This window comes from Chrysoperla carnea, chromosome 1 (assembly GCF_905475395.1).
Source record: "Chrysoperla carnea chromosome 1, inChrCarn1.1, whole genome shotgun sequence".
Taxonomy (NCBI): domain Eukaryota; kingdom Metazoa; phylum Arthropoda; class Insecta; order Neuroptera; family Chrysopidae; genus Chrysoperla; species Chrysoperla carnea.
This window is the reverse complement of record NC_058337.1, coordinates 25,582,301-25,594,037: the sequence shown is the minus strand read 5'-3', so window position 1 is coordinate 25,594,037 and position 11,737 is coordinate 25,582,301. Positions and strand designations below refer to the sequence as shown.

The following is an 11,737-nucleotide window of genomic DNA, read 5'->3' as shown; positions in this document are numbered from 1 at the left end:
GACGATAAAAACGCTGCTAACGATACCTCATTTGTCAAATTATGATAAGTAAATTAGAAGCTAGGTGGGAACAGACGAAAATGCATTCACTTTAAACTATTTTGCGGTTATAATTTCGTGATTAAGTATAACAATATATATATTTTTGAAAAGTGCTAATTATGCCCTTTAATTTGATACCAAACACGTTACAATTAAATCGAAATTTGTTTTTTCGATCTTAACTTTATGTCCTATAGAGGGTGCCATTTTCAATTTAATGTGACACATAGCTATAACCAGCGGGAGATCAAGAAGCTTCTAACGATACCTCATTTGTCAAATTATGATAAGTAGTTTAGAAGCTAGGTCCGAACAGATGAACATACATACATATGGGTCAAACACATAACCTTCGCCATTGTATCTCGGGGTAAAAAAAAACATAAACAGTTTTAATATATTTTTTTTAATAAATAGATTTCATCAAGTTTTGTTCCAAATAAATGAGTAAACATTTCTGTTGCTTATTTCATATGAATTCCATGTACCAATTTTCGATGAGTTCTAAGCGTAATTTCTTGTCCAAATGCCCGGGAACATATAGAACATACAAATGGTTTTTCACCAGTATGTGTCCGAACATGATTTAATAAAATTGATTTCCTTGAAAAAGATCTCGTACAGTGTTCACATTTATGTGGCTTATAATTCAAATGTACAATTTTTTCATGTTCGATTTTCAAATAATTTGCTTTATATTTCTTTTCACAAAAACTGCATTGATAATTTTTCTCATCGGAATGTACGGCTTTTGTGTGTCGTTTTAATGCACCCTTTTCTTTAAACACTTTCCCGCATATTTGACATAAAAATTGTACGTTACTTGATTTTTCATGCATCATATCGACGTGAGCCAATAAAGTTTTCTTATATTTAAATGTTTTTTCACAGTACGAACATTTTAACTCCTTACTTTTATGAACATTCGCCATATGTGCCGCAATATCGAAAACAGAACGTCCACATTCCGAACATATAATTTTCTTTTTCGGGACTTCTGTATGATAATTTTTCATATGAATACTATACGAATCCCGATTCGCATAAAATTTCTGACATATTCGACAATAATTATTTGGTCGATCGACTTGATGTTGCACTTTATGTCGCCGTAAAATTAAATTATTCTTATATTTTTTGTTGCACACATTACAAACTGTTTCATGTCGATTTAGAAAATGTTTATCTAAATCCTCTTTTGAACTATATATTCGACTACAATTTTTACAAGGAAATACATTCTTAACGACTCCATGCGTGAAATATTTGTGACGTACTAAATTACTATCCGAACGAAATACTTTGCTACAAAAATCGCATTTAAAAGTTTCTTTAGAAGCTGTTTCATCATTTTCAGGTTTAATATCATTTGGTAATGGTGATATTGATCTGTCGTCATCTTCAACAGTGTTAAATATCTCATCTGTATCGTCAATCTCATTTTTAATATCGTTTGGTAATTGTGGCGATGAATTATCGATTTGATCAAATAACTCTTGATTTTCATCTAACTTTTCAGTTTTAACTGATTTTTCTACATCTACGAAATCGTTCAATTTTACATCTGGTGATACAAAATTTGGCAAATCATTTTTATCTTCAAGATTATCACATAAAGCTTTTTCTAAAAATATTTTCGACGATTCACATTGATTTTTAAATATAAGGATATTTTGTAATTGAGTTACGCAGTTGTCACATAAAGAAGTTGTCATACCTTCTGTTTCCTAAAAATCATTTAAAAACAACGTTTAAATCATACTTCCAAATAAATATTTAATTTAAGAATGCGTTTTCACTAAGATCTCCTTCTCGAGTAAAGGCATTTAAATGGGCAAATATGTGTTTTATACCTCTAAGTCAAAAAATTTTAGTAACGATTCCATTTCTGTGTTGACATTTAATGATGCTATTGTTACCATCGAATTGTGATGATTCGATAAACAAGATCGACAGATATCACTGTTTGGGTACTTTATAGTTGACATTATTTTTCGGTAAAATATTAACAATTTCAATATTTATAAACTATTTACTAATATTAAACACATAGTTAATTAAAGTTAACCTATTTATTATGTTCAGCTGTCAGTTTATAAAATGACAGATGTTTATATGTTTATAAATTGACATGTAGGTTTGTTCATATATACAGCGCCGGAGTTTGATTTTGGTTTGTTCATAGCTCAATAGCCATTTTGGAACGATAAATGTGAGCAAATAGGGTTTTTCATTTAGAAAATGATTCTTTTATGTTTCAGACAGATTTCAATCAAGTAAAGACATAACACATATCTATTCAAAAATATTAGTCATATCTATTCTATTCGTATCTATTCTATCCTATTCAAAAAGCGCTGTTCGATAAAGATAAAATATATTACAATTTCTTAGCTTGAATATAGTTTTTTGACAACTGTCCGAATACAAAAGCAAATCGATGAAAAGGCCTATTAGTAAAGTATCATTTTTTTCCCATTTCGAAAATATTTTCACAATCACTATTAATATTGTTGATATAAGATTCATGAATGTTCACAATACTTGACTACGCAATACAGCTAATTAATCATTGCGTGTGTGAAAATTCTACTGCTACTTTCTAATGGCATTTGCTATCGCTTTCATTAATAGCTGGACTTTTAGACATTTATGTTAACTTCCGTTACAATCTAAAGGTAGAAATTTTTGCAATTACAATAGAACTTTTACTTTGTACAAGGAAGTGATAAAAATGATGTTTTTATCACCAAAGAACTCAAATCGTCAAAATTCGATACAAATGTAAACATTCTTTATAGTGCAGTCCGAACTTTATAGTGCAGTGCAAACCGATGAAAAACGTGAAAAAATTCCGAATTTTCAATTGCCAATAACTTGAAAACTATTGGGTTTTTTGAAAAACTTTATAGAACATTTTTTTCGTAAAATTAGGCCTTCTATCGATACTCGAAGTTATTTTGAAAAAAAAAAATTTACACTACCGAGAAGGGGTGGCAACCTCCTCCAGGGTGGGTGCGGAGTTCAGATTATTTTCACTTTTGAAGTTAAAGGTACGATGAGCCTAATTCCAAAATTTTATGCAAATCGGTTCACAGTAAAAAATTCGGAGGTAAGACCTTATTTTTCGCTTCAATGACTGCACTATTATGGTAGTCTGAATTGGCACAACGAATGGTAACTTACTGCAGTATCTAGCGAAAAAACGGCAAAAATTTTGAGCTATTGTGCATAGTTTGGTAATTAATATCGTTTCTATCAGTTTTTTTAGACAGTCGATATGGTTGGAAGCATGCGTCAGACATCCGATAACATAACATGCTAGTGTAATTGTTGGATAGGTTTACGCAGAGAAGAGAGACAATTATATATAGAAATCCAAAGCCATATTAAAATCGGTGAAAGTGGTTGACTAGGGCGAATGAATATATTCGTATTCGATGAATTGCGAATGAAGTGAATATCGTTTACATTTCGTATGAGTGGAAGTAAAATGGAGAGCTTCCATAAGAATTGGACTTATATACATTGTCTCTTTTCGCTGGATTTAAGTACGTACACCATTAAATGTGTAGTTTACTAGTCCAAAAATAACGCAATCATGATTTGATTAGAAATTTTATTTATGTATTATTATAATAATTTTACATTAATTTTTGAAGAATTTATTTCTATAAATAATTTGAAATGTGTAATTTATTGCATTCATTTACATTAAAATTAAGAATATATAATAATATAGGCAGTGACAATTACTTCTATAAATATTCGTTACTAGAATACTTTGTAATTGGTGTTGTAATTTTTTTAATATTACAAAATTCATCACGAAGACGTCCTAACATTTCACAGTTAAAATTACAACTCGTCAAATATTTTTTTTCAACTAATGGAAGTAAGTCGTTTAAAAGAAAGAGTCCATTTTTGATCATAAACTTTTTCGCCTAAAAATAATAAAAATATTTTGTAATCAATTCTTTTATCAGTTTTATATTTGATATTAAAGTAATTACCTCTGGTTTATTTTCATTTCGTATGGATATTTCAACATGTTTTAATTGTGCTTGAAATACATCAAATAACGTTTCGTCTAAGTTATATTGTAATTCAGGCGAAGATAATTTTAAACAATCTTCTAACAACGTTAAATACATTTTCACAAAATATAAAGTGTTATTTGTTAACTCAATCCAACATTCACCTAGAGATTATGTTTTAATTATTATTAAAAATAATACATATTTTGCTATTTGTCATTGAATTCATTCCGATATACGCTAGAATTGCTGATTAGGAAAGTTTTTTAAACCTTATATATTAATCGAAATTTTCAATATTACCCACACCCATCAACTAATTGGGGCTTAAACCTTACTCGTCCTCACTATTCAAAAACGGGGCGTAGTACTGAAAAATCCGATCTAAGCTTTATAAAACCTCATGTTATAGGAACATTGTTGTTGCTGGAACTTGACAGATAACATCTTTTCAAGCAGAAATACAATCCCATATCACATGGAATAAAATCATGTTAGAATCTTACATTAACAGAAACAATTTAAATTTTGAATTTTATTATATTTTTTAAATTGTTAAATACCATCATCCCACTTTTTTGTGGGAAAATTTAAAAATTATTTTAGACGTCTATTGACGGGAAAAAATTTTTTTAAACTTTTGTATTTCCATTTATAAAATTTATTTAACTCCTATACCAAATCAGTGACATTAAGTTAATGTCACAATTTATAGAGCTACGAGCGTATACCAAAATAAATTTCCTTTTCATAACTAACCTGCAGTATAACCACTTAAATCCAAACCTAAATCCGAATACTGATTTAATGTTTTTGTTAAAGCTGTATTTGTTCCTAAATTAGTAGGTCTCCATAAATCTTCGGCTGCACGTAAACGCGCAGCATCAACTAATTTATCACGACAATCACTTAATGATCGTGACAATGGTGCACGAATAGCTCCAGTTATTTGGTAAACTATATCAATACCATAATCCCAAAGTTGTTCAGCCTCCGTTCTTGTCGTCAAAATACATTCAGCAAGAACGGAAATCGTTTGTTGTGAATGAAACAGTTGTTTTATAATATGCGAAGTAAAAATACCAACTTCTGTACTAACCCAAACTATGAAAGCTGTAAAAAGAAGCGAGTTATTTTATCGAGTTAATTGCTACACTTAAAATTGTTGTAATTATTATAAAGGATGGGCCATTTTAATCTGTTATGGGTAATGGGTTAACTCGTTTTGTAGTTAACCAATAAAAAAATAACTCAAATAAAAGTTGTAGAGTTTGATGGGGAACATCATGTTCTGAAATCAGATTGGATCTAGTTCTCCGGGTTGCTTCGATAGTCAATTTACATTCCAAATGGTACGAGATAGAAACAAATTTAATTAGAAAGTTGTTCCTCATAAAAAAACTAACATTTTTAATCTAAAACATTTTTTCGAAAATCTTAAGCTTTCAGAAGAAATGCGGCTTAAAAATATGTTATTATTGCATTTAATCGAAAGAAAGTACGCTAGGTTTAGAAAAATTTTTTAGACAAAAGTTATCAAGGACAATAAAGATCATTCGTCTGTATTAAGAACTTTTAAGCCCAGGTAAATTTTCAAGCTCATTTGAATATCAAGGTCTTGAAACTAGAATTACCGGTCAAAGTCATGGACACAAGCGAATGTTCACTATTGACCTTGATAAAAATGTTTTTAATAAAAAATGTTAGTTTTTTTTTATGAGGATCTACTTTCTAATTTAAAGTGTTATACTATCTCTTACCTTTTAGGATCTAAATTGACTGTTAAGGCAACCCGGAGAAATAGATCCAATCTGATGTCAGAACATGATGTCCCCCATCAAACTCAGCAACTTTTCTTTAACCCGTGTATATTTAATTTTGTAATCAGAGTAACTTATAATTGATCGGGTACGAAGATAGTTTATCCTATTGCTTACTTTCTCGTTTACTAATGCTGCCTCTCTCTACTCTCTATCGCTAGCCCACTTTTACTTGTAGTTAATTGTGAATAAAAATTCTTTCTATTAAGATAATAATAAAACTCTTCAATCAAAAAATATTTTTAAATTCTAATTTAATTTACGAAAACCTATTTATAAAAATAATAGTTTTTCGTTTTTTATCTATAGAAGGTTCAGCGAGATTATTCAAAATATATGCTTTCAGCTAACATTTACTAGATAAAATTGTGCTTTTTAATAATTAATGACACAAAAGCACTTCGTAAAATTTTTCAAAAAAGAATTATTTCATATGTATGAGTTAGCAATGAATAACATATCGAAAATTCAGATTTTGATTCATACATTGCTTTAATGTCCGATGAACTTTAAGTAGAACCTCATATGAGGCTGCTACAATTTTGTATTTTTGAAAACAAACCTGATGCGCATGGAGGTGAATTTGGAAAAGCACGTAAAAATTCTTCAGTCATTTCAGCCATATTTGAAAATACGACAGCCGCTAAATGTTTAACATACACTGTAGTTGAACCTTCACGTTTTACATGTTTTGTATGAATTTTAAGTATGCTACTGCATAATTGTAAAAATAAATCACATGCCTGGTTAAAATTAAAGGAAAGAAATTAATTTTAAATTTCCAAACATTTGGTATTAATTTATTATTACCTGTGATGACTTTCCTAGCATCTTTAACAATCGAACTGGACGTCTAGTTGCTCTTAAACCTCCTTGTAACGATTTTCCTGGGCTAACTTCCAATTCTTTCATCAAAACATCTACTAAGGAACGTCGCCTTACATCCATCTATAAAACAAAAACTTTAAGTTATAAAAATTTCCACTAAAATACGTAATACTAGATACCTTTTGTTTTATATCTAAAATTTTATTATCCAAGGAATGATCAGGTGTTTTTAGGTTGGTTATGAATTCTTGAGCACGTTCCAATAATTCAAGAGCCTCTTCATGATGTCTCTGAGCAAGAAGTACGTCCAATTCTTCAGCCACTTCTAATACCCATTCAGGAATTTCGATACCCTCAAAATCAGGTTCATTTAAAAATGCTAAAAAATTTTAATTTTATTAATTCATTTTCGCCAACAAATAAAATCATTTTTATTACGATTTCCGATCGGCGAATCAATAGAAGCGGTACGTGAAGGTGATCGTTCTGTTCCAGTGGTCCCTTCTCTTTTTATTTGCTCTTGAGTACGTCTCGCTTTCTTTACTTGATCAAATTTGTCTAACCATTCTTTCTGTAAAAATTAATAAAAAATGCGCGCAAAGTGAAGTTAGATAAACAATAAAATTATTGCCTTCTTCTTAAAATTGGGAAATATAATGGAAATGTGGTTTCGTCTGATGACAGAAAAAGATAATCTTAGGCAGTTTAGTTTTTGTTTGTAGCTTGTAACTAAATTAAAACATCATATTTGTATATATTATATTTGTTTTAATAAATAAACAGTTTAATAAAAAAAAAACTAAATTTTTTTTTATAGTTTAAGGCTATATTAACTCGGTCGTAAAGTAACTTATCTTAATAACACACTTACTTTACTGCTGTTGGAAGAACATTGGAAAACTTTGGTGTCTGGAAATGCAAGGAGTTTAAAAGCAAATTTCACTGATCCCAAATCTCGAACATTAACAACAGCCAAACTTCCTAATTCGTACATTTTTTCAAATTTATACCGCATAGGACCACGTCTATAAAAAAACATGAACATTTAAATTTAATGCAATCATATTATTAAAAACAATTTCCTAAAATAAATTGATTCCCCATGAATAACGTCATATGAAAAATGTTGGCAAATTACCAAGTGTAGGTCGGTTTTGAGGAACTTAATTTCATTACTTAAAACAGTTAAAACTTTTCTTTGAGTAATGAAATTCAGTTTCCTCAAAGAAGACTAACTATAAGATTATTGCGTTATTTATTATAAATTTCCAAATACTCTTTGTTTTTCGTTAGAGTAATCAAAAGAATCTCGTTGTAAAAACTTTTGTTAAAATTTTTGAATTTTCAATGTGGGAAGTAAGGTCCCTTAAAAGAGCCCTTACAAAAATTTAAAAAAAAATACAAATAAATTTTTATTTCGAATTATGATAAAACTCGATATACATAGTAATTTCGACCTAAAAAATAAAAAATTGTGTTAATTATACAAAAACGTATTTTCTTCATTAACAGCTGCCCTAAAATCTCTACAAAATTTTTAACCTCGTAGATGCATTATGAAATCGTAACAAGTGAAAACAAACAATTGACTGAGTTAATTGTTGAAATACCATGCATAGTCAGTGTTGATTTCTTTATCACATTACACATACAAACATGTGACACACACATAACTAATAATCAAGTATAGTACATATTATAAAATTTCCGCCAAATTGGCGCCCTCACGAGTAAACAGTGATGTTTACGAAAAAATGTTTCAAACAAAAGTTGTTTAATTTTTGATAAGAAACATTTTTTACATTTTAACTTTTGTTCTATCTCTAACGGTTTACAAGATGGGTCCTACGGACCCAAGACCCAATTGACCTATGATGCTCATTAACGAACTTGACCTCACTTTTTACGTCCTGAGTACGCTGTAAAAATTTCAGCTCGATATCTTTTTTCGTTTTTGAGTTATCGTGTCCACAGACGGACGGACGGACGGACAACCGGAAATGGGCTAATTAGGTGATTTTATGAACACCTATGACAAAATTTTTTTCCTAGCTTCATTATTTTTAAGCGTTACAAACTTTGGACTAAACTTAATATACTATGTATATTTCATATATACATGGTATAAAAACGTAAAGAAAAACGGAAAATTTTCACGCACAGCTTTTTTAAAGCACCTATTTTTGTATTTTCATGAAATTTTAAAATCTGAGGATTTTCTTAAGTATTTACTGCACTAAAAGATTTGCTTGTGTTTTAGATAAAAATCATTGCCGAAGGTAATTAAAACTCAAAAAACCTTAAAAATATATTTTGTTGTGGGATAGTTTCCAAGATTTTTTGATACTTCTTAGATTTTCCTGATTTCCATAGTAATTCTCGGCCAATTATATTTCCTTCAAAATTTTTAAAAAAATAAAGAAGAATTCCTTAGAAACATCTTATTTTTAATAAAATTTTGAACTAATCGTAATTGAGTCAAACAGAAATTTTACTACTGATAGTCTTACCTATTTGCATATTTTTTCAATAATCTTTTGGATAATCTGGTAAATCGGGGAGGTAATGGGAAGGAAAGCAATATTTTACAAATCTTGTTAGAAAATCTAGAACTTAATTAATCATTCTGTGTTCTCATAAAAATAAATTTCAAAAATTTTAAATTTTTAAAACAAACTACCTATTTGGAATCCATGTTGTTAACATGAAACAATCGTTAAATAAATACGCATGACATCGTTGCAAGGCTGTATTCTCAACTGGATCCAATTCTAGTAAATCACCCTCGTGAGTTAAGGAACGACTTGATGGTTCTAAAAGACTCATACATCCCTCAACTTTCTCTAATATTGTAGTTAAAGTTCGACGACGTTTTTCTTCCTCTTGTTCCTGTGTTACTGATTCTTTTTCTTTATCATCAGTTTTCTCCTCATTTGATTCTTTAACATTTTCCTTGATATTATCGTTTTCTAAAATTGATGTGGATGCCAATTCTGCTAGTAGTGACCGTTGTTCTGTTAGCATATGAGAAAGTTGATACATTTCACTTTCCATATCTGAACGTCTGTATTAAGGATTCATCGAATGTATTTTTTGAGTTATAGAGACTTAATTAGGTTTATACCTAAAATGCATAAAAAAACAACAGACAGCGAGAGATTAAAAGTTAAGCTAATAATATTATGCTCTTTCCCTTGTAATAAATGTAAGTCAAATAACGTAAATCAATTCTTATATTTCGCATTGATAATATTCTTCATAACTCAAGTTGGATTTATCTAGTACGTTTTCGTCCTTTTTGGTAGCTCGTATTAGAAGAGTAAATTTTGTACTGGTCGTGATTACGGGACCCCAAAAAGTATTATTGATATATGCGGTACTAAATGGATGGAGAAACGATTTAAGCATCGCCTCCTCTTGTATCTCCTAGCCACGATCGCTTACTCCAAATTCATATTGACTGAGAATGAATAAAACTCAATCAGAAAAGACATAATGATAAATTAAACTATCATTCTCATACAAGATCTACGGACATAGTCTGGAATTTTCATAATTTACAAAAGTGGCATCAGTGCTCTTCAAGGATCCTCTTTATAGCCTCGAGGCCCATGTTCCATGGTACACATTGAATAATAAGTTGCTTTTGGTTACAAAATATGTTAGTGTAAGCTTTGTTTTTAAAATCCGGAGTCAGGAGAAAGCTTACGATATCATCGCCGGAAGTATTTCGTTCATACAACAGACAAAGTATCGGTCAGTTGAAACGAATTAAAAAGAAAAGGTTCGTTCATAGAAAATCACCATGATCAATCGTTCAATCGTGAATCATAGATAAACTGGATTCAAAAATTAAATATATTTCTATCCTTTTCGTTAAGAACTTATTGGGAATAAAAATTATTCAGGCGCGGAGCGCTTCAATGCGCGGAGGCCGTAACTTTTCCTACTCTAGATTGCTACGTGGCTAATCCTGTACTGGAAATGACCTTAATTTTTTTCTTTTAATATTGGAAATAAGTCAAACCATGACTATAAAATACAATTTATGAATTCATTTATTTTGTATCATCAATATTAATTGTCCTACCCAAAAAATTATTTTCCTAAATTTAACAATTTTAAAAAGGATACGAGAAATTTCTTTTGCAGTATCAATAAATTGAACATAATTTTGGTATACATTCTTTTTTAAGGCCCCACTAGCTTCGCTAGTCAAAGCTTGAATTTTATTTCGTACTCGTTGAAGTTCCTGCCCACCGACACACTTTTGTGTTAATTCTTTTACATCTAAAAATTTTAATTAAAATTAATGAAAAGAATTAATTCCGTAAATAATTATAAATTCATACATTTTTCGGCGTTAAAATCAGGACTTCCTAATTTCTTTAAATTTGGCTCAGTCATAATTATTTTATTTCAAAATTAAATTTTGATACTTAGTACAAATGTCATTTTAATGTTATCAAACAACTACAACTGTCAAAAAAAGACTATTTTATTAATTTTCAATATGTACGGAAAGTTTAATAAATTAAACTTTTGAAAAATATTATTTTCAATTTTATTTTAATTTATTAATTGGTAATTAATATTCTTTTCATAATTAATTATATATAGTACAAAATAAATCAAATTTTTAAATCTCCCGCTTATTTAATTTTAAACTTTCTTTTTCGATCGGATCTTTTATAATTTTTACCTATTGACTAAAATTAATTGTATAATCTATGTTTTAGACGAAATATGAAAATATTGGATAATTTTCAAAAGATATTATTAATAATTTCATAAATTGCATCATATCCTTTCTAGAAGAATCGATACATTTTCAAAATGTAATCCTCAAATGAACATTTCATTTTAGTTTGAAATAATGAATTTTCGCCTTTAATATTTATTAAAAATTTCTTTCTAATTCCTTTTTAAAAGTTTTAGAAGAATTGGTTAATTATTTGAATAAAAATATTTTTTTTATTAAATTGAATTCAACATGGCAACTTATTGATA

At 29.1% G+C, this 11,737-nt stretch overlaps 2 protein-coding genes across 2 annotated transcripts; both read right to left on the bottom strand.

Moving 5' to 3' along the window:
• Window positions 1-482: 482 nt before the first annotated feature.
• LOC123305525 (zinc finger protein 888-like) lies at window positions 483-2,109 on the bottom strand. Its single transcript, XM_044887272.1, has 2 exons — window positions 1,896-2,109; window positions 483-1,769 (listed from the first exon to the last, which is right to left on the bottom strand). Exons 1-2 carry the CDS (start codon window positions 2,028-2,030, stop codon window positions 507-509), a joined length of 1,398 nt encoding a protein of 465 aa, XP_044743207.1. The 5' UTR covers window positions 2,031-2,109; the 3' UTR covers window positions 483-506.
• Window positions 2,110-3,766: 1,657 nt separating this feature from the next.
• On the bottom strand, window positions 3,767-11,189 carry LOC123305513 (exocyst complex component 8). The gene is made up of 11 exons (XM_044887253.1): window positions 11,080-11,189; window positions 10,862-11,017; window positions 9,408-9,783; window positions 7,599-7,752; window positions 7,166-7,298; window positions 6,907-7,106; window positions 6,710-6,847; window positions 6,462-6,642; window positions 4,839-5,192; window positions 4,056-4,243; window positions 3,767-3,986 (listed from the first exon to the last, which is right to left on the bottom strand). The coding sequence occupies exons 1-11, from the start codon at window positions 11,132-11,134 to the stop codon at window positions 3,801-3,803; spliced, it is 2,121 nt and encodes a 706-aa protein (XP_044743188.1). The 5' UTR covers window positions 11,135-11,189; the 3' UTR covers window positions 3,767-3,800.
• Window positions 11,190-11,737: the final 548 nt, after the last annotated feature.